The sequence below is a fragment of the Bos taurus genome, chromosome 8 (genome assembly GCF_002263795.3).
Source record: "Bos taurus isolate L1 Dominette 01449 registration number 42190680 breed Hereford chromosome 8, ARS-UCD2.0, whole genome shotgun sequence".
Taxonomy (NCBI): Eukaryota; Metazoa; Chordata; class Mammalia; order Artiodactyla; family Bovidae; genus Bos; species Bos taurus.
The window spans coordinates 10,670,279-10,694,128 of record NC_037335.1 but is presented as its reverse complement, the minus strand read 5'-3'; the positions used below and the strand labels follow the sequence as shown (position 1 = coordinate 10,694,128).

The window sequence follows — 23,850 nt, the reverse complement described above, 5'->3', positions numbered from 1 at the left end:
GGTATAATCTAGGCAGGTTTTAAGAGGCCTTTGATGGCTCTTGCGGGGGCAAGAGCGAGAGCAGGAGGCCACCAAGCAGGCTTTCCGAGCAGTCAACCCCTTCAGAAGAGGCCGGCAGCCAGCAACCTAAGTGACTTTTTTTATCTTCTTATGTATGGTTTTTCATTTTTTCCCTTTTTTTTTTAATAGATCAAATTGTAAAAATACAAAAAGAAATCTCTCAGTGAAAAGGCTCCCTCTCATCACTTTCCCTGGCCACCCCATTCGGCTGCAGCCCACTGAACAGTCAGTATCGTCCCTTTCCTGTTCACCCAGCATAGATATTAACAGCATAGACATATAAAGGCAATTCATCTTCTGTATCCTGACTTTGTACACAGCAGGTAGTCTGTCAAGACCTTGCCTTTCTCATTTAACAATGTGTCTTCAGGGAACATTTCCCTTTTATTCTGTTTATTTATTATTTTTGGCTGTGCTGGGTCTTTACTGCTGCACACGGTCTTTCTCGGCTGCAGTGCACAGGGGCCCCTCTTCATCGTGGCTTCTCTTGTGGAGCACGGGTTCCAGGCACGCGGCTTCAGTAGCTGCCGCACGAGGGCTCAGTAGCTGGGAACATTTTCTACCAGGACATTGTTTGGTGGCTGTTGACCTTTTTATGACAGCATGAAGACTTCATGTTAACCCATCAAAACCTATGTTGTAATTTAATGATCTGGCTCAAAGGTTATTTTCTCAAGGAACTCTTTTTGAGTATGCATGCACACCTCTGTCTAGAGCAGCAAAACAATTTGGTAACTCTGGGAATTCCATCAGCGTTTACACAAAGCTGTAACCATGACCCAGGGAGCTGCCTGCTATTGAATGAAGACCAGCCAGATAATCTTCAGGTCATTATTTCAAACTGACCAAACTGAGGAAGGAAGGAGCCCAAGAGAATTTTAGTTTTTTATACAGCCCTTTTGAAACTACATCTTATTTTTAATTCAATGTGGGCATGACAGGATATTTTTCTTTTTTTAGCCAACCTCCATGCGAGCTATCCGTGCCAGGTATGACCCTTACCTGCAGACAAGACACCGGATCGAACAGGTAAGGTTTTAAAAAGCACTTTTTTTTTACATTAGATCTTTATACTTAGGAGGTGCTGTTGCTTGATTTGAGTTGAACCAGAAATAAGAACTGAAAGAATATTTCTCTCCTTCGTAAGTTTTTAATATCCCATCTGAAGGAGAGGACAGTTTTGCAGTTCCTAGCAGGGTCAAAAACACCACTTGCTATAAAGACGATATTATTTTCTGTAAGGACTTTATAGTCTCTAAAGTTCTTTGAGTTTGTAGAAAGTCATGCGTGTTATGAAACTTACAGTGTGTGGCAGTGTCGAAGGTCTTAGGCAGTAGGTGGGTGGATTGCATTTTAGCTTCCATAAGCCAAGTGAGAAGTATAGTGGCTGCTTTGCTGGGGTGAGAATAGGGAATTGCCTACAGGGGAATGAGGGGCTCGTGGGAGCCATGGAATTGTTCTTTATAATGGTGGTTGTGGTGGTTACACAACTCTAAACTCATTTAATTGTACACTTAAAGTTAATGGATTTTATTGTATGGGGTTGGCCAGAAAAGTTGCAACATCTTATGGGAAAACCCAAACGAACTTTTTGGCCAACCCAATCTATAAATTATATCTTAATATGACTGATTAAAAAACAAGTACTATGTCAGTGGCCTTGGTGTGTTCGAGAAGTCTGAACATTAACTTCATTTTAAACTTGCCTACTTTACAACAACGCAAGCACTGTCCGTAGTTTTTATAGTAACATCTAGTCAGGCAACTAGACAGACTGAGATGGAAAGTAACACATTAACAGAAAGTCACTTCTGTGTTCATTTCTTTTTTAGCCATGGTATTTAATTTATTTAAAATGTGTCAGTAGAGCTTGAAAGGTTTCTGTTTACCAAAAAGGAGTATGGGTTCTGGAAGATGTAGAAAGTACCAGAGAGCAGTGATTTTTTCCCAGCTGTAAATGTACTAGAATCACCTGAATGACTTTGTCAAAACACGCGCCCCGTTTCGCCACTGGAGTTATGCAGTGCTGTCTGATTTAGGGTCCAGGCAAGATATTTTGAAAAAGCTACCAGAAAGATTTAACTGTGTACCCCTGGTGAACGACCACAGCTGGAGTATTCTTTTAGTGTTGATAGCTATATACACATATATTTGTATATGTTGCACATGCGTGCACATACGCTTATGTTTGTGTAAGGATTTACATATGTATTGGGTTGGCCAAAAAGTTCATTTGGGTTTTTCCATAAGATGTTATGGAAAAGCCGGAGTGAAGTTTTGGGCCAACCTACTATAAGGATGTATGTATTTATAAGTTGCTATGTTCCATTTTCAGAAATAAGTATTCAAAAAGATAACTTTTTGCTCATATTAAGTGCAGATATCCTGTTTACTTAGTACATTAGAGTTCATAATTTGTAGTCACCTTGACTGAGTTTTTCTCAAGCCTAACACCTGGCAAGAAATCGAAATACCTGTTTTTAAAAAGTAGAATCTTGACTTGTTGTTGAAAAGTGGAAAGATCTGTATCATTGTGTCCCCATGTAGAGGAGATACTACATTTCAGACTGATTTCTCCCCCACCCCGAAACCAGGCTGAAAAGGTGCCACCTGTATCCAGAATCTTCCCAAATCAAAACTGCAAAGTTTTCATGTGAAACTGCTTTCCTAGTGCTGCTTTCTCATCTGGTGTTCCCTTTCTTTCGTTTGCATCAAGTCCTGGTTATATTGCCTATGGGCTTCTTCGTCCTCAATGCTGACCCCAAGGTCTGGCATAAAATACATACTGGGGGGCTCCCCTGGTGGTCCAGTGGTTAGGACTCTGCCTCCAGTGCCGGCGGACAGGTTCAGGCCCCAGTCAGGGAGCTAAGATTCTATGTGCCTCCTGGGCAAAAAAGCTAACGTAAAACAGAAGCAGTCTGGTAACAAATTCAGTGAAGTCTTTAAAAATACATAATCAAGAAAGATTTGTTCATTCTGTTACAATGTATACAATTATATCTTGTGTGATTATATTTGTTGCTAATTTATATCCTCTGTATTTTTGAATGTTCACTTAACTCTGTAAGTTGACATCAAACTTTTGATTATTTTAAATTCTTACTCTTCCTTCTTATTTGAACCGTAATTATTTTTCTTTCAGACTCTGGAGCCTATTTTCTTGAGTCTGTAGAATTTGCTCAACATGTTTGCTTCTCGTTTTTAAACTGTAGTGATAAAAACACTGCCAAGTAAAATTAGAAAATTTCAGTAAGCCACTTAAGAGTAGTTGACTATACCTTGCTAATGCTGACGAATTTATGTCTTTCAGTTAAAACAGCTTGGTCACAGTGTGGATAAAGTGGAATTTATCGTGATGGGTGGAACATTTATGGCCCTTCCAGAAGAATACAGAGATTATTTTATTCGAAATTTACATGATGCCTTATCAGGACATACCTCCAACAATATTTATGAGGCCGTCAAGTAAGAAATCCTAACTTTATCATATTCACCTGAGTGGTTGTTGGTTCCTCCTCCTAGCAGCAGTCTGTAAGAATTCCTTCTGCTCTATGTCTATCCTCCTGGTTCTTTGGGGGACAAGGGGAGAGGTTTTCATTCTTTTTACTTGCATGGTTTTCATGGATTGTATGGTTAAATACATTTTTTCCAATTTTACTGAGATGTAGTTGACGTACAATACTGTCTACAGGTGTGCAGCATAATGACTTCACTTATATCGTGAAATGATGACCACAGTAAGTTAACAGGAATCACCTCAGCAGTCCTGGTGCTTGTTGTTACTGCTATATTGTGGGGAGAAGGATTATGTTTTTTAAAAGTGAGTGTGGTCCATTGGCATTAGTATTCTCACAAGTCACTGTGCAAAAGAATAAAAAGAAAGGAAAAGAAAAACAACAGAACATACAAAATCGCTGCACAGATCTTTTCGGCCTTAGGCTGGTCTAAGCTGCAGGAGTGGCCTGGATTGCAGTTGGTGAGCTCACCCAGAAAGAGCTTGGGCAGTACTTTTAATCTGAGACAGTGAGCTGCTATAAAATTGACCGAACAAATGACTATTATTTAATAGTTACTGTTTTATGACTTACTATCTGATGAGTGTTGAGTCATTTTTATTTGTGAATGGGATCATTTATTTGTTTCAAATTCTAGTTGATAAAACAGAAGACAGCTATGCTTTAGAAAATCAAACCTGTGACCCTGCAGTGGAAGACAGCTATGCTTTCTTTTGATACCTCCTGTCTCCATTTTTAATGAGAAGAAAACTAAAGTTTCCTAAGTTTGGTGATTTTAGAAGGGAAAGTCTTAAAATAGTTTTTATTTTCAGAAATTTCAGGGACACCTGGCTAAGCTACTGTGTACTCTGCCTTTAATTACTGAACGTTAATTGAAGGCCCACTAGGGACCATGCTCTGCCTGGGGTACCGGGAACAAAACGGTGAACAAGACGGATGCTGTCCTTGCCCTGGCAGTGCTCACATTCTGCTGGTTCAACAGATGACAGACAGTAGGTGCCGTGGTGGAGACAGGCTGCTGTGCTGGAGAAAACATAGGCTGATTCTGAACGTGACCTGGTGATGTTTAAGCTGAGATCGGAAGTATGCGGAGCAGCCAGTCAGGCCAGGCGCAGAAAACAAATAAGACAGAGGTGCTGAAACAAGGAAGAAGCTTGAGGTGTTCCTCAGAGAGTGGCTAGATTCCGGCGAACCAAGGAGCAGATGTCATGAGGGGAGCTTGAAGGTTGTGCTGGATGTTGAGGACTTAAAAAACTCTGGAATCAGCAGTAGGAAGTAGGTGAATGGTTTCAAGCCAGAGAGTGACGTGTTCAGGTTTGTAGGTCTGAAGACATCCCGGCAAGTGGATTTGAGGGGTGCCAGAGCAGGAGTGGAAAACCGGGTGGGAGGCTGTTGTGCCCACCCCTGCTCAAATGAGGGTGGTGGCCGAAGTGACAGAAAAGGGCAGATGGGTTAGAGCTATATTTTATTGCTGATGGACTTTGAATCAGGTTGGAAATAAGAAAGAGGGAGTCGAGGATGACACCCAGTTTGGGGTTGTAGAAAGCGACCGAGGGTACTGCTGCCTACCCAGATGGAAGAACAGGGGAAAGAACGAGTTTGTGGGAGAAAAGTCAAGACTTTTCCTTTGGCTTCATTAAGTTTGAAATGCCTCAAGTGGGGACATGTGTAGGCGGTACAAGAGATGTCTGGGCTGGCAATAAATTGTCCAGAAAAAAATGTTCTGTAACATTTCATGGAAAAACCTGATTGAACTTCTGGCCAGCCCTATAAAACTGAGGAGTATCAGATTGTTACAGGTGTTTATCATCACACAAATGGATGAGCTTACCTTATGGGAGAGTCGCATGAATCTCCAGGGTACACCACATGATAAAGCAAGTTTTAGAGCAGCTCTTACTGTGTGATCCCGTCTCGTGTGTGGCCATGCCTGTGTGAGTATAAATACGTGGAAGAGGTGATGGAGTCATGGTCATCCTTGGCATCCATTAGAACCGTGCGGAGGGGACGTGGGAAATGGGAGTGAAGGGGACAATCACATTTACACTGTCTGCAGTGTGCTGGGCGCTGCAGTGAGTATTTACTTACTTGATTCTCGCAAAAAATCTTTGAGTTACATATTTAAATCATCCCTGTTTTACAAGTGAGGAAACTGAGGCCCAGAGAGATGAAGCCCCTTGGCCCAGGTCCATAGGAAGTGAAGTGGGGCCTGTGAAACCAAGGCAGCTTTGTTTTCAGAGCCTAAACTTGGCTATAATTATAATGCAGGACATCGTGCCAGGTGTAAAACGAACGAGAGTGCTTGTCTGTGTGTGTGTGAGCACACGTTTGTATACATCACCAGAGCTTCAAAATACTGGAAGAAATATGTGTTTTGTTTTTTTTTTTCCTTGCACTCCCTCTCCCACTGCCTTCAGGCTTTTTTTTTTTTTCTGGCTTCTTTTTTATTACAGTAGGGGTGGGTTGGGTGCAGGAAGACAGCTAATTATAAGGTTGTTCAAACATTGCCCCTCTAAGTTTTTTGCAGGGTCATAAGTAGGACTTGAATGAACCCAAAGATGCTTTCATTATCCTGTAATTAAAATGGTTCTTGGCATGTGGCAGCCACAAGTAAACTGGTGAATGGATTTTGAATGATCATCTGTTGCTCGGATATTGACAACTAATGACCCATGTAGGGGTGCCTCTTGGAATGGGGGCAGGGTACTGTGCTTACCCTACTTCAATCCCCTTAATGTCTTAATGCTCTCCTTTGGGTTGGTAAAAATGAAAAGAGTAGAGAGACTATGTCATAAGTTTAAATAAATCTCCAGAGTAGTTTTGAAATATGAGGGAAGTGGGCAGGACACAGCCTTTAAAAGAATGAGGTGGGCATGGGTGTGCACGTGCACTCTGTCGTGTCCAACTCTCTGCAAACCCATGGACTATAGCCCACCCGACTCCTCTTCCCGTGGAATTTCCCAGGCAAGAAGACTGGAGTGGGTTGCCATTTCCTTCTCTAGGCGATCTTCCTGACCCAAGGATCAAACCCAGGTCTCCTGCATCTTCTACATTGGCAGGCAAATTCTTTACCGTTGAGCCACCTGGGAAATCCATGACATGGCCATGGGACATGACAGACTGGTTGGAACCAAGATGGTGGAACAGTTAGCCTCTAGTAGACACTGAGCCTTATCATACACTCATTGTAATACGTTAGCATGCTAAATAGCACACCCTCCAGTGCCATAACGGTTCTAAGGCTAACCAAAGAGGTCAAAAAGTGGATGGTGATTCCTGGAAATCTCTGCCTCATCCCCAAAATAATTGGAATAATTCTCCCACTTGTCATAGTTATTGTTCAGTCATGTCCAACTCTGCTACCCCATGGACTGCAGCACTCCAGGATTCCCTGTCCTTCACTATCTCCCAGAGTTTGCTAAAACTCATATCCATTGAGTAGGTGATGCCATCCAACCATCTCATCCTCTGTCGTTCCCTTCTCCTCCTGCCCTCAATCTTTCGCAGCATCAGGGTCTTTTCCAATGAGTTGGCTCTTTGCATCAGGTGACCAAACTATTGGAGTTTTCAGCTTCAGCATCAGTCCTTCCTATGAATATTCAGGGCTGACTTCTTTTAGAATTGAGTGGTTTGATCTCTTTGCAGTCCAAGGGACTCTCAAGAGTCTTCTCCAGCACCGCAATTCAAAAGCATTAATTCTTTGGCACTCAGCCTTCTTTATGGTCCAACTCTCTCATCCATACCTGACTACTGGAAAAACCATAGCTTTGACTAAATGGACCTTTATCAGCAAAGCGATGTCTCTGCCTTTTAATGCACTGTCTAGGTTTGCCATGGCTTTTCTTCCAAGGAGCAAGCGTCTTTTAATTTCATGGCTGCAGTCACCATCTGCAATGATTTTGGAGCCCCAAAATATAAAGTCTGTCACTTGTTTCCCCATCTGTTTGCATGAAGTGATGGGACCAGATTCACTTCTTACCTATCACTTCATTTCAGAATTCTTTTGTGACGAAGCTAGAGCCTCAGATTGAGTAACAGTTTGAGATGCCCGGGTGGCGTGCTCAGCATCTGGGAGAGTGGGTGTGAGCAGCCTACTTTGTGTGATGGCCACCAGAGGAGGTGATCGGTTAAATCTGTGTCCATGAATTGACTTTGAGCAACAGCAGGCCAGCCTGATCTCCATCCTGCAGGGCCTTGAGTAGCAGGATGAAATAGGACCTTATTTTTACTGCTCATTCGGAACCTTGATCATTCATGAATATGAGTCATACTGAGTAAAATGCTGAAGTCTTTCAAACTTCCGAGGGAGTCATGATGTAATCCAATGCCTTTTTCCTAATAATACTGACAAACAGATGACAGCTTAGAATAAAACGCAATTAGAGGAAAAACAGCCTTAATTAGTTCAAAGCCCCATGACGTTAGGATGACAACGGTACCTCAGAGGATTACTGCCTAAAAATCCACTGAACTCTGAGAATTCCCTCTTAGGATCAGATCATCTGTTCAGACCATCACACTTTTCTCTCCCCATGCTTATGTGTTATATATTCTTTTCTCAGTGCAGCTGATCTCTTGTTGCAGACCTTGTGCATTAAGTGAGTTTGAATCATAAATATCTTAGACTTGTTCCACCCCTTAACCCCCCCTCCATGAAAATTTGCTGCAGAGATTTTTAGTCTGTTTTTTGGGTTCCTTAGGTCACGTGAGCTAGCTAGGCCAGTTGAAGATGTGTATAATGTATTTTTAGGATACAGTTAATTTGACATTTTATCAACTGAAACTTTAAAATTTTGCAGTGCAAAGAGATAGAGGGAAACAATAGAATGGAAAATACTAGAGATCTCTTCAGGAAAATTAGAGATACCAAGGGAACATTTCATGCAAAGATGAGCACAATAAAGGACAGAAACAGTATAGACCTACCAGAAGCAGAAGATACTAAGAAGAGGTGCAAGATACATAGAAAAACTATACAAAAAAGTTCTTAATGACCCAGATAACCACAATGGGATGTACACTCACCTTGAACCAGAGATCCTGGAATGTATCATGATGAACAAAGCTAGTGGAGGTGATGGAATTCCAGCTGAGCTATATTTAAAATCCTAAAAGATGTGCTGTGAAAGTGCTGCATTCAATTTGCTAGCAAATTTGGAAAAGTCAGCAGTGGCCACAGGACTGGAAAAGGTCAGTTTTCATTCCAATCCCAAAGAAAGGCAATGCTAGAGAATGTTCAAACTGCCACACAATTGCACTCATCTCACACGCTAGCAAAATAATGCTCAAAATTCTCCAAGCCAGGCTTCAACAGTATGTGAACCAAGAACTTCCAGATGTACAAGCTGAGGAACCAGAGATCAAGTTGCCAACATCCACTGGATCAGAGAAAAAGCAAGAGTGTTCCAGAAAAACATCTGCTGCTGCTTTATTGACTACGCCAAAATGTTTGACTGTGTGGATCACAACAAACTGGAAAATTCTTAAAGAGATGGGACTACCAGACCACATGACCTGCCTCCTGAGAAATCTGTATGCAGGTTAAGAAGCTACAGTTAGAACCGGATGTTGAACAATGGACTGGTACCAAATTGGGAAAGGAGTACATCAAGGCTGTATATTGTCATCTTGGTTTTTTAACTTACATGCAGAGTACACCATGCAAGATACCGGGCTGGATGAAGCTCAAGCTGGAATCAAGATTGCTGGAGAAATATCAATAACCTCAGATATATAGCTGACACCACCCTAATGGCAGAAGGCAAAGAGGAACTAAAGATCCTCTTGATGAAAGTGAAAGAGGAGAGTGAAAAAAGCTGGCTTAAAATTCAACATTCAAGAAATGAAGATCATGGCATCTGGTCCTATCACTTCATGGCAAATAGATGGGGAAACAATGGAAACAGTGACAAACTTTTTTTGAGGGGGCTCCAAAATCACTGCAGATGGTGGACTGCAGTCATGAAATTAAAAGACACTTGCTCCTTGGAAGAAAAGCTATGACCAACCTAGACAGCATATTAAAAAGCAGAGACATTAGTTTGCCAACAAAGGTCCTTCTAGTCAAAGCTATGGTTTTTCCAGTAGTTGTATATGGGTGTGAGAGTTGGGCCATGAAGAAGAATGGGCACCAGAGAACTGAAGCTTTTGAACTGTGGTGTTGGAGAAGACTCTTGAGAGTCTCTTGGACTGCAGGGAAATCAAATCAGTCAATCCTAAAGGAAATCAGTCCTGAATATGCATTGGAATGACTGATGCTGAAGCTGAAACTCTAATACTTTGGCCACCTGATGTGAAGAACTGACTCCTTAGAAATAGACCCTGATGCTGGGAAAGGTTGAAGACAAGAAGAGGACGGCAGAGGGTAAGATGGTTGGATGGCATCACTGACTCGATGGACATGAATTTGAACAAGCTTCTGGAGTTGGTGATGGACAGGGAGGCCTGGCATGCTGCAGTCCATGGGGTGGCAAAGAGTCGAACACGACTGAATGACTGAACTGATATTCTTTGTGTGAAGTTTTAGCTCTATTTTTACAGAAATGGTCTGATGCCTAGTGGTGTGTATAAATTGTCCTTTTTGGGGGTGAAATGAACTTTTACTCTGTAACTTCAGATCACGGTATGTGTGTAGAAAAAGTCTTTTGAAGAAGAAAGCCTCTTTCTCTAAAGGACAGACCAGAGCTGGCGTTGTTTTGTTTCTGTTCTTTAATTTACCTCAAGGGGGCAACAAACACTTTATTTTCAGATAAAAATTTATATGTGATTTGAGTTTTCATTGCGGCAAATATGAATGGCTCTCGGGAAGTAGTAAAAGTACAGTCTGGGAGCCATAAAGCCAGCCATAAATGCTACACTGAGTCCTGCCAGCCCACTTGGCATGTTTTGCTTTTTTTTCTCCTGGCCTCTATGCTTTTATGAAATAATCTAGAGAAAGCCAATTTGCAGTCTTGTGTTTGTGGAGGTAAATTTTTACTGCCAGCTCCCTATAATAAAGTTGGTATTTGTTTTTTAGGGAAGCTTTGTGTAATTTGAAGAAATAGTTGTCTGGTTGGTACTACAGAACGCAGAAAACTTTTCAAACGTTGACATCCTTGCAAAATGTAGAGCAGCCCAGAGATACTGTGTTTTGGACATAACATTTCCTGCAAAATTTTTGGATGGACATTCATCTCACTGATCTAAATTCTCTTGTATAGATGGTATTTAAGAAAAATATTTGGGTTCCCTAGTGTGGCTCACCTCTCTCAGATGTAAGGTAGTAAATTCATGTTTATTTTCCTAGTCTGCATGCATGCATGCTCAGTCGTGTCTGACCCTTTGCGACCCCACGGACTGTAACCCACCAGGCTCCTCTGTCCATGGAATTCTCTAGGCAAGAATACTGGAGTGGGTTGCCTTTTCTTACTCCAGGGGATCTTCCCCGCACAAGGACTGAATCCGTGTCTCCTGCCCTGGCAGGTGGATTCTTTACCACTGTGCCGCCAGGGAATCCTTATTTTCCTAGTAGTTGGTACTAATATGACCACACAGATACAGTACTGAGTTACATACTGGGACTTCCCTGATGGTCTTGTGACTAAGACTCCACACTCCCGATGCAGGTGGCCCAGGTTCGATCCCTAGTCAGGGAACTGGATCCCACGTGCTGCAACTAAGACCCAGCGCAGCCAAATTTTTAAAGATAAATAAATTTTCTTAAAGTTACTGTTCATATTGTGACAAATGAGTCAACCTCATTTAAAGCTAATAGCCGTTGTTGGAACTCACATCGAGTTCTACTGTTAGCTCGGCTGTGTCCCTGCTTCACTGTCATGTGTCCAATCTAATTCACGTTTTGCTTTTTTCTGAAAAGATGAAGAGTTAGAGTAAGGGAAAACCCTAACGAGGTGAACTTGGTTAACATTTATGGCAGGGTAGTAGCAAGCAGTACGCTAGCTCCCTGCGGCTGGGAACACTGGAAAGCTGAGGAAACAGAGAGTCGAGGACGGAGCAGGTTTGGTTTCTGTGAAGACTCATTAAATCCAGCAAAGTGCTAATCACTGCTGTCACAGACTAAGACCGCAGTAGTGTCTGGAGATCATCAGTTACTGGTGACTCTCGTCCTTCAAAAATCGTCACCCTGGAGAGGAAAAGGACCGGCAGTGGGGTGTGAGTCACCCATTCGCCAGAATGCACATGTCGCCAAATCACTCAAAGCAACCTTTGAACAGTTGTATTCCTTTTTAATCAGTCTTGCCCAGAAGCAGTTTTACACTCAGTCTATGTTGCTCCTTGGCTGTTCTCACAAGATGCCATTTAAAAGCGGAGTTACCCATCAAGAAGTGGGTGAGTCATACCTTCTCCCTGTGGAATTTTTAATTCATTTCCGTTCCTTCCTTTTTTTTTTTCCCCCATGTCCATCAATGAGTTTAAAGCCCCCAACTATGTCCTCCTGAGTCCTGGAAAAACTAGAGTGCTAGGTAACACTGGGTACCAGGCCCAGAAGATAATTTCATAGATTTGCAGAGTAACAGAGAAAGCAGAGCAACCTGAGAAGCCCTGAAAGTGATCATCTCCTGCCTTTCTGGGCTTTGGCTCCAGTATCGCACCTCCCACCCACCCCTCACTTTGTATATTGATCACTTTTACTACCTCTCTTGGTAAATCAGATTTTCACAGACGGTAACCAGGATCCTTGAGACTGGCAGCACAACCTAGGGTACAATCTTAGTCATCATAAAGAGATATTAGTTTTTCTCCCAATATTTTTTTTTTTTTTTTTGAAATAAAAGTGGAAAGAATTTTCCAGTGAACATCACATACTTACAACCTATGTTCTATGACATGTGCTTCATCACATACTTAGCTAACTAGCCATTTCTGTGCATTCATCAGTCCCTCTTTATTTATTTATTTTAACACATTTTAAAGCAGGGTGCAGGCTTCAGTACACTTTCCCCAAATACATCATCATGCACATCATTAGCTAGTTCACTGTAGTCTTTTCTTTTCAAGTAAATTTGAATGAATTTACTTGAAAATTAAGTGCACTGATGCTAAGGATACTGCTTGATGGGTTCTAACAAATGCATGTACCTGTGTAACAAAACCCTGCTAAGACAGAGAGCATCATTGCCACCCAGAAAGGTTCCTCCTGCCTCCTCCCTGTAAACCCCACCTGGACTCCCAGAGGCGGCCATTGTTCTCATGTTGTCCCCTTTCATAGATTAGTTTTGCCTATTAAACGTCATGTATTGGCTGGCCAAAAAGTTAGTTCGGGGTTAGTAAGTCAGTAAGATGATCTAGAAAACCCGAATGGACATTTTGGCCAACGAAATAAATGGAACCAAATAATACATATTCTTTTGTGTGAGACATCTTTTCATGAAGAGTTATATTTTGAGCTTCATCCATGTTGAGTTTTATAATAGCCATTATCTTTTTAGTTCTGGGTAGAATTCCTTTGTAGGCGTAGACCATAGTTTGTTTATCCATTCTGTTGATGGATAGCTGGGCTATTTCCAGTTTGTAGCTATCATGATAAAACTTCAGTGAGCATACTTACGCAGTCTTTTTATGAATGTATGTATTTATTTCTCTTGGGTGTAATAACCATCATGCGTTTAGTTTCAAAACTGCCAGACATTTTCCCAAAGTGGTTGCATCATTTGTACTCCCACCGGTAACACATGAGTGTGCATTTGTTCCAGATCCTCACTAGAGAGGGTGGTGCCAGTCTTTGGAAGTTTAGCCATTCTAGTGGGTGTGTAGTGGCATCTCACTGTGCTTTTAATTTGCGTTTTCCTGCTGACTAATGATGCTGAGCACTTTATTATGTACTGATGCTTTCTGTGTATATTTCCTTTGTGAAGTGTGTGTTAAAATCTTCTGCCTATTGCCTATTGTTTTATTTTTTATATGCCCTGGATTCTAGTCCTCTGTTCAATCTCTGTTTTGCAAACACGGAAACCCAGTCTGTGACTTGACTGTTCATTACGTTAAAATCTTTGAGCAGAGTGTTTTGTTTTGGTGAAGTTTAATCTAGCAATTTTTTTCTTTCATACTTACTGCTTATTTTGTATTATCTCTTAAAAAACCTTTGCCTACTCACAAGGCAAGAGGATATTTTCCTGTGTTTTTTTCTAGTTATAGATTTGACTTTTATGTTTCACATGAAGGCTTATGATCCATCTTGATTTAATGTTTTATGTGTAGTGCATGATAGGCGTTGAGATTTCTTTTTTTCTATATACATACCTAATTGTTTCAACATTACTTCTTTTAAAACTTCCCTTTCCTATATAGATTGTATTGGCAGTTTTGTCAAAAATCTGTTGGCGATATAAATTTTGGACTGGACTCTTTTCTGTTCCATTGATCGGTTTTCGGTCTTTATGCCAGTACCACAGTCTTGATTACTGTAGTTTTAGGATATATCCTGAAGTAGTGTAAATCTTCTAACTCAGTCCTACTGTTTTAAGATTGCTTTGGATATTTTAGGTCCTTTGCCCTTCGTATGGAGAAGGCAATGGCAACCCACTCCAGTACTCTTGCCTGGAAAATCCCATGGATGGAGGAGCCTGGTGGGCTGCAGTCCATGGGGTCTCTAAGAGTCAGGCACAACTGAGCGACTTCCCTTTCACTTTTCACTTTCATGCATTGGAGAAGGAAATGGCAACCCACTCCAGTGTTCTTGCCTGGAGAATCCCAGGCACAGAGGAGCCTGGTGGGCTGCCATCTATGGGGTCGCACAGAGTCGGACACGCCTGAAGTGACTTAGCAGCAGCAGCCCTTCTGTATAAAGTTTATGTTTGTCAATTTCTAGTAAAAAGTGTGATAGGATTGGTATTGTGTTTAAAGTATGGAAAAATTTTGATAAAATTGACAATTTAACCTTCCAATTTATGAACATAGTCTGTCTTCTAGTTTTTAATTTCTCTTAGCAGTCTTTGGTTTGGAGATTTTGTAAGCTTTTGGTTAAATTTATTTCAAAATTTGAGGTTGGCCAGAAGTTCATGTGGGTTAAACAGGACAGACTTTTTATAGTCAATCCAATATTTTGTTTGTTGATGTTATATTAAGTGAAATTGTTTTCAATTGTATTTTCAAATTGTTTGCAGTTAGTATCAAGGTACATAGTTGATTTTTGTGTATTAACCTTATAGCATATGAACTTACTAAATTCACTACTCAGTTCTGTAAGTTGTTTTTTGTAGATATGCTAGAATTTTCTTTAAAAATAATCATGTAATCTGCAAATACAGTGAATTTTAATTTTTTTCCTTTTGGTTGTGGATGCTTTTCTTCCTTATTGCAATAGCTTGGACATTTTGTCCAGTGCTAAATGAAAGTGATGAGAATGACTCTGTCTTACTCCCAATAATATAGGGAAAACATTTGATACTGCAGTATTAAGTGCAGTGTTACTTGAGAGTTTTTTTTTTAAGATACTTTTATCAGATTGAAAAATTTTGCAGAGTTTTATTGTTAACTCATTTGTCTAATGATTTCTCTGTGACTAAATGATAACAGGCTTTTCCTCTTTCATTCTGATAATGTATATTACTTTGATTTTTTTAATCTTAAACTAACCTTGCATTCCTAAGATAGACCCTGCTGCTAAGTCGCTTCAGTCGTGTCCGACTCTGTGCGACCCCATGGAGTGCAGCCTACCAGGCTCCTCCGTCCACGGGATTTTCCAGGCAAGAGTACTGGAGTAGGGTGCCATTGCCTTCTCCAAGATAGACCCTATTTGGTTGTAATGTATTTTTCTTTCTACATATCACTGGATTCAGCTTTCTAATACTTTGGAAAGGATTTATTCATGGGGGATGGTGCTCTGAGATTTCATGTTTTCTTTTCTTTGTTACATTCTGGCTTCAGTGTTATGCCAGCCCTATAAAACAAGTTATGAAGCATTTCCTCCTTATTTTCTGAAAGACTTCATGTAAGATGAATATTATTTCTTCTGTGTGTTTGCTGAAATTCATGAGTAAAACTGTCCAAGACTAGAGTTTTCTTTATTGGAGGGCTTTAGATGATTAGATACAGGGCTTCCCTGGTAGCTCAGTTGGTAAAGAATCTGCCTGCAGTGCAGGAGACCCAGGTTTGATCCCTGGATCAGGAAGATCCCCTGGAGAAAGAAATGGGAAACCACTCCAACATGCTTGCCTGGAAAATCCGATAGACAGAGGAACCTGGTGGGCTGCAGTCCACAGGGGTCCCAAAGAGTTGGGCACAACTGAGTGACTCACACTTTAGATGATTAATTCCATTTCTTTAATAGACAAAGGGGTATTCAGATATTATGTTTCATCTGTGTCCATTTTCGTAAGTTGTGTTTTTCAGGGAATTTGACTGTTTTATCCAAGTTGTCAAGCTTTTTGGTATAAAGTTGTTCATAACATTCCCTTCAGTTCAGTCGCTCAGTCGTGTCCGACTCTTTGTGACCCCGTGAATCGCAGCAGGCCAGGCCTCCCTGTCCATCACCAACTCCTGGAGTTCACTTAAACTCACGTCCATCGAGTCGGTGATGCCATCCAGCCATCTCATCCTTTGTCGTCCCCTTTTCCTCCTGCCCCCAATACCTAACATTGCCTTACTTTGTTTTTAATGTCTGTAGGATGTTATTGATCACCCCTCCTTCAATCCTGATATAGATAATCTGTGTTCTTTCTTTTTTTCTCTATCAGTCTAGTTATGGTTGATCAATTTTGTTGTTCTTTGCAAAGAATTAACTTTTGATTTTGTTTATGCCCTCTACTTTATATATTTCTGCTTTTATTCTTATATCGTCTTCTACTTTTTTTGAGTTTACTTTGCTTTTCTTTTTCTTTGCTTAAATAAAGTATAGAAACCTAGCTATCCTATAGACCTTTTTTCTTTTCTAATGTAAGTATTTAAAGCTTTAAGTTTTTCCCATAAGCACTGCTTTGGCTGAATCCCACAAATTTTAATATGTTCTGTTTTAATTATTATTTAATTTACAATGTTTCCTGAAATTGTATTTTTACCTGTGGATTGTATACAAATGGATTGTTTAATTTCTGAGTTTCCAAAAACATGGAGTTTTTCTTGATTTCTGATTTTAATTCCCTTTTGATCAGAGGGGGTTTATTCTGTACCATTTCCGTTTCTTAAAAGTTTTTTTTATTGAGACTTATTTGTGGCTCAGCATATATGATCTCTCTTGGTGAACATACTATGTGTATTTGAAAGAAGGTATATTCTGCTGTTTTTGGATGTAATGTTCTATAAACATCAATTAAGTCGAGGTGGTAGATAGTGTTGTTCAATGGTCTTTGGGGATTTTTTTTTCTTTTCTATGTAGTTCTATCAATTGCTGAGAGAAAAAGAGTAAAATCTCCAGCTATGATTGAAGAATGATCTGTTTACCTCTTTAGTTGTATTAGTTTCTACTTCATTTATTTTGAAGATCTTCTAGGTGTATGCACATTTGTGATTGGTGCGTTTTCCTGGTGTATGAACTTTGATAAAACTTTGATTATGAGCTTACTTTTTTATCACATTGAGAAGTCCTTTCTGGTCTTGAAGTTTCCTTTTTTGTTGGCGTTGTTTCCCATTATAGCTGTTACATACATACTTTTCTACCCATTTACTTTCCACCCGTGTGTGTCCCTGTATTGAAAATGTGTTTCTTATAGATAACAGTCTGCAGTAGTTGGGTCTTGTTTCTTTAATCCATTTTGACATTGTCTGCCTTTAATTGGAGTATTTAATCTGTTCACATTTGCTACAATTGAATTTGCAACTACTAATTTAGTTACTCCCTCACTTTGGTTTTTAGTAGCCAAGAGTTGTGGTCTTACGGAATACCATTATTGTCTAATTTCATATAATGCATTTTTTTTCTGTGTCTTAATACAGAATGTCTTCTTAAAAGAAAGGATCTCATATCAAGCACAGTGCCTTGAGAAGAGAAGGTATTGGGTTGGCCAAAAAGTTCGTTCAGAAACCTAAACAAACTTTTTGGCCAACCCAGTACTTAGAAAGCATTGTTAAGTGAGTGCAGTGGGAAGAACTGTGCAGTAACAATAGGTTCCAGGCTTATTTTCTGTTGTTATCCTACGTTACTAATGAGAAGGTGAGACTAGATTATCTCTAAAGTTACTGCTTTCTGTGACATTCTGTGCTTTAAGGATTTCTATTGGAATGGTGATTTTTATCTAAAAGATGTATTGAGAGGTTATCTTTCATCTAACAGTCACTTCCTGACAATGGCAGCTTTTTTATAAGGTTTTGTATATGTGTATGTATTAGTCGCTCAGTCATATCCAACTCTTTGCAACCCCATGGACTGCAGCCCACCGGACTCCTCTGTCCATGGGATTCTCCAGGCAAGAATCCTGGAGTGGGTTGCCATTTCCTCCTCCAGGGGATCCTCCCAACCCAGGAATCGAACCCGGGTCTCCTGCATAGCAAGCATATTCTTTACCACTAGGCTACCAGGGAAGCATAATGTTATGTATATAATGTGCTATTAATAGAAAATTAAAAAGCAATCATCATGGTTACCACACATTCTTTCAATATTGTATTCACATTCAAATTTAAGTGCTTTGTATATAACATTCTAGTCCTTGAATTCGAATGTGAATACAGTATTGAAAGAATGTGTGATAACCCTGATTGTTTTTTAATTTTCTGTCAATAGTGTTATTGCCGTTGGTTCTTCAGCATTCTGACCAGGTGTACAAAATAATAGCACTCTTGTTGGGTGTTGGAAGAATCAAAACCCAAAATGTTGTGGGTTGTTTTTCATGTGTCCTAAACCTTGTCAACCAGCATGATAAGGGAGCAGAGGTCCCTGATTATTCTTTAAGCTATGTTACCAGGTTAGTTTCTCATAGGTTGTACTCAGGTAAAAATCGAAATTCTGCTTCTGTCTGGTACCTCAGTTTGTGTTGAGCAGAACCTTTTGTTATGTATTAGACCCTCCCAACATAACTGCCAATATCCAGGAACCAAACTTGACCACCATCTCAAAAGGAAAAAGTTATTTTATAAATCCCCAAACATCCAACGCAGTCATTCTTCAGTCTAGACCATCATTAGCTCAGCATTAGACAGGACGTAAAATTCTGTTGAGATATTTTCCAGATATGATTATATTCACTCCCCAAAAAAGAATGTGTTTGGTGGTACTTCCGAGGAATTGGGGGACTTCCCCAGTAAAGAATCCGCCTGAAATTCAGGAGACTGTCGCTGGGTTGAGAAGTTCTCCTGGAGAAGGAAATGGCTACCCACTCCAGTGTTCTTGTCTGGAGAATCCCATGGACAGAGGAGCCTGGTGGGCTACAGTCCACTGGGTCGCAAAGAGTCAGATACGACTGAGGACTAAGCACATGCACTGAGGAACTACACCAGTAACCCCAGATATTAGTTGGCAAGTCAAACAAACCTCTGGCTGTCCAAAGAAGTTTATAAATTCTACTTACTCATTTTGGGACTGCAGATGCAGAAGAGAGTTTGTACCTTGTGACTAATGAAAGTTCATATTTCATCTACATACCATACATATCTACTTTGTGGTTTGGTTTGAGCAGGTTGGGTTTGGGTAGGGGGATGTCCATGTAGGAAAGGGTCTTAAACCTCTCAGGAATTTGGACCTCAACCTCTAGTGAGATTTTACACAGGAAATCAAAAGTAAGGCCCAGCCAACTTCATTAATGACAGAGGTTTCAGAGAGAATGGCAGGAAATTAATAGCAACCAGAAATGCTTTTTTGATGCCACAGACTTCTTGGAGTGAAGCAGAAACAGTTTAAAGAGGCTTTCATATCGTCTTCCTTCAGTGCCCTGCTGGTTGGGCCCTTATTATGAGGGGTCAGTAAGTAGTAATAATAGATGTCACTTTTATAGGTCACTTTCTTCCAGAAATAGAAGCATGCTTTCCAAGAAATCATTTTATCCAGTTATAACATCTGCCACTTCTAGCTCTTTGATCTTAAGTGGTTCTTGGTCTTAGCTGTGTGTCTTAGCCCTACAGCTAGACTGCTGGGCCTCCCTGGGACAAAGGACTACTGCGTCTTTATTTTCTGTAGATTACCTGGTCTAGGGTTAAGCAGTTTTTAGGGTTAACTGTTTGGGAACCTGTTCCCAAAGGGGAACGGTAGCGAATTAGCTGGAGGCTGCTATTGGAGTCAAGAGAGACCTCCTTCACCTATGTGTCTTTAGCTTTGCCTCATTCATTTACTCATTCTTCATATTTGTATTTTTTCTTTTTTATACTGAAGGAGAGTTTTCAGTGCTAAAGGCCTTACCTCTAAACATTTATGAGCCTACTGCCTTCCAGGAGCTTCCTGTCCAAATGGACAAACAGGCATATCCACAGATGAGACAAACTCATACAGAGTGTGGGCAAGATATTTCGGAATGGGAGCACAGAGTTGCCAAGAGGCACTGGGAAGGCGTCATGACAGGAGAAATGTATTTGAGCTTTGTTTTGAAGGCTGGTAGCATCTGGTTTTTATTTGCTTTGATGTTCCTGGGTTACTGTCCCATTCGCCTCCCACCACCACCTCCCAGTTTAAAAAAAAATGCCATCAGCATAAGATATTGGCTTAAGTTAGCTTCACAGAGAGCATTAGCATCTTTTCTAGTTGATGTTGCTCCTACAGCATGCAAAGAAGTGTGCGTGCATGCTAAATTGCTTCAGTCATGTCAGACTTTTTGTGACCCTGTCGACTAGCCCGCCAGGTTCCTCTGTCCATGGGATTCTCTAGGAAAGAATACTGGAGTGGGTTGCCATGCCCACCTCCAGGGGCTCTTTCAATCCAGGGATCAAACCTGTGTCTCATACATCTCTTGCACTGGCAGGTGGGTTCTTTACCGCTAGCACCTCCTGGGAAGCCAGATCAGCGTAGCCCCATGATGGTGGAATTTAGGCTTGTTTAGATGGCCCTATAATGTCACAGAAAGAGAAGTGGAGTTGGAATCAGAAAGCCAGAGTTCAGGTTCTGATTTTGTCTCTTAGAAGCTCATGGTCGTGGTTGGATAATTCGGTATTTCCTAATTGCCCAAGAACTTAAGTCCACCGCCTCTCCCTGCTCCCCAAAGGTATGGCAGTTGAACTTGGTAGTAAAGGAGAGCTGTACTGTTGGATGGCTGTTCAAACGATATGGGGGGTTATATCGGCCGTAAAATACCAGCTCAGGTGTTTTGCTTAGATTAGCTGACTGCCCTTATGCACGTATTTGTGTGTTAACACATGTGTGTGGACTCAGCTCAGTGCTCCGTAAGGACCTAGAGGGGTGAGGCGGGGAGGGTGGGGCGACTCACGTCGTTGTGCAGCAGAAACTGACACAAAATATTGGCTTTTAAAACAAGTTATTTCTTATCCCTTCATTTCTGCTGCTGCCGAAGGTATTGATGTTTTCCCCCTAGAGGAAAGACTTGGCAGTAAATTATTGTGTGAGGATAAGGTTTGCCTCTGTGTCCTAGGCTGTATTCTAATTACTTCTGAAGAGACCTTATCATCCTCGCAGCAGCCTTCCCTATCAGTCTTGCTTGGGCCTTTGATGATCCACACAGCAGAGAGGTTCTGTGGATTTAGTTCTCGTTCCTGTAGAGACGTTCCGTCTGTGCGGTTGCCTGTCCTCTCGTTGTCCCAGGAACGCAAGGTACTATTGTGCTGCCACGCTTGCTAACTTAATGGCATCCTTCTCGGAAATATTGTGGGTTTTGTAAAAAAATATCAGTTAATAGAGGGGTACAATTTTGGAATGTCTGACTGTAAGACGTCCTCACTTACTTTGTGAAATATATTCATTTAGAGTTTTCTGCTTCATGGGTTTTTTCAGTCAGCCTTCATGCAGTATGCTTTCTCCATAATACATTAGTGTTTCAGTTTCTTAAAATAATGGCTTTCTCCAAACACGATAATTGATGTTTGAGCCTGAGTTACGTGTATCCTGGGGCAGCGTATACTTTTGTTCCCGCATGCCTTAGGACTCACTTATTAGAAAGGCCTGTGACTTTCTGGTCCGGTTGTCTCAGATAAGCCAGTTGATTTAGTATCCTGTCAGAAGCAAGATTTGATAAGATCTGTGTCCTTTTTGTCTTAGGATTCATTGTTTAGTAACTGTGGCCTAGCCCTTTACCTTTAGTTCTTGCTGCCTTTGGTAATCCTATATAAAACCTTAGGAATACAGTCATAGTGTGAAAGACTTGAGTCAGTTCTTCAGTTCAGTGATTCTTAACCACCTTAATAATTATTTTTAAATTAGACAAGTCCGTTTTATTGACAGTGATGAATGAATGAGTTTAAAAGAGAACAGCAGTTACAGAACTGTAGAAATTTTATGAGTTTTCTTTTTCACGACAAAAGCTATGAACTTCTTTGAAAAGAAGGAAATGAAGTGCCAAATAAAGGCTTCCCTCACTCTCCCCGAAGAATTAAGAAAGTCGTAGAAGGGCATTTGGAAGAATGATTTCATTCTAGAAGTTGAAGTGTGAAGTGAAAGTCACTCACTTTCACTCATGTCCGACTCTATGCGACTCCATGGACTATATAGTCCGTGGAATGTCTCCAGGCCAGAATACTGGAGTGGGTAGCCTTTCCCTCCTCCAGGGGATCTTCCCAACCCAGATCTCCCACATTGCAGGCAGATTCTTTACCATCTGAACCACCAGGGAAGCTCTGGACAAAGCATTGGGTTGGCCAAAAAGTCCACTCAGGCTTTTCCATAAGCTGGCATGGAAAAACACAGACAAGTTTTTAGGCCAACCCAATATTTGATCACATTAGGAGCTTCAGGTTCTTAATCTGCAAAACAGGGATAATAAAAGGCACGTGATGGAGCTGATGAGAGCATTCACTGCCCGTGGCATGTTCAGTGCAGTGCTTGGCCACAGTGGCCTCTGTAGGTAAGAGTGTCCTATTCCTGCACGTCAGCATTCCCCTTAGGGAGTCATTTTCATTTTCCTGGGTTTCTGGCCAGCATTAAGACTATTAACTCAAAACAGCTTGAATCTCAAGTGGTGCTCACCACTCTGATACCTGGTTTTAGTGAAAGAGAAAAATGACTCCTAATTTTGTAAGTCATTGCTGAGATTCATAGGCTTGACAAGAAGACGTGTGTGTGTGGGGTGGGGGGAAACATTTCACCTGAATTCTTCCTTTGATCATTATAATCATTATGCATACCCTTCCCTCCCCCTTCTTTTGTTTTCCTTCATTTAACATGACTCTAAAACATGGAGTAGGAAATAAATGATGCAGATGGTTTTCACTTACATGAAAAATCGTTGCTAGGAACTGAAAATGAGGGTTTTCACAGTTGACATCCCTGCTTTTCAAGGAGATTATGGCTGCCGCACGCTGCAGGAACACGATGGTGATGGTGACGATGAATACCGTACACTGTGTACCAGCTCAGGCACGTCTGTCCCATGAGGCGTAGCTGCTATTACCCTCATTTTGCCGAGGATGAAACCGAAGCACGAGGAGGTTAATCACGTTCCTGGTTGCATAGTTAAGAAGTAGCAGAACCAGGATTTGAACTCAGTCTGACCCGAGAGCTGGTGCTCTCAACCACTGGGTTAGATCTGGGAGGACAAGGGGAAGACGTCCTTGAAATGAGAGCCAACGTCCTAAAGCTTTGGCAGGCTATTTACTTTTCTCTTTGCTCTATAGGTATTCTGAGAGAAGCCTCACAAAGTGCATCGGAATTACTATTGAGACCAGACCAGATTACTGCATGAAGCGGCATCTCAGTGACATGTTGACCTATGGCTGCACAAGGCTGGAGATTGGGGTGCAGAGTGTCTATGAGGATGTGGCCAGAGATACCAACCGGTAAGATGGCACGGGCGAACTGCATGAGCCTTCCTCTTCCCCCACCAAGCAGATCGATGTTCCTACCCATCTGAGAGGGAGGGGTCTGGGTGTTCCTCCTATTCATTTTTCTGTCCATGCTCTGAACCCCATCTCCTTCCTTGACTTTCAGTCTTTCTGTGCTGACTCTTTTCCAGTAGCCTATAAACATCATCTTCATCTCTCTTCCTATTCATAAATAGCCTTTCCTGTACAGAAAGCAAAGGCAGGGCTCAAAGTCAATAGTTTAAAGCAGGAGAGAAGGCCAAGGAGACTAGGAACAGAGAAAAGGGTTTGAACAAGAAGGAAGCCAGGGGGACTTCCATAGTGGCCCAGTGGTTGAGAATTCGCCTGTCAGTGTGGGGGACACAGGTTTGATTGCTGGGTGATGGTCATCGTTAACTAAGACCCCACATGCTGCTGGGTAACCAAGCCTGTGTGCCACAATTACTGAGCC

General features: G+C 41.2%; 1 protein-coding gene across 2 annotated transcripts in view; it reads left to right on the top strand.

Moving 5' to 3' along the window:
- The window catches only part of ELP3 (elongator acetyltransferase complex subunit 3), a 142,636-nt gene that overhangs the window by 40,553 nt on the left and 78,233 nt on the right, over window positions 1-23,850 (top strand). For both annotated transcript variants that reach the window (XM_059889293.1, NM_001130762.1), the window contains 3 exon segments: window positions 1,021-1,089; window positions 3,371-3,525; window positions 23,214-23,375. In XM_059889293.1, the coding sequence (XP_059745276.1) occupies window positions 1,021-1,089; window positions 3,371-3,525; window positions 23,214-23,375 (386 nt within the window).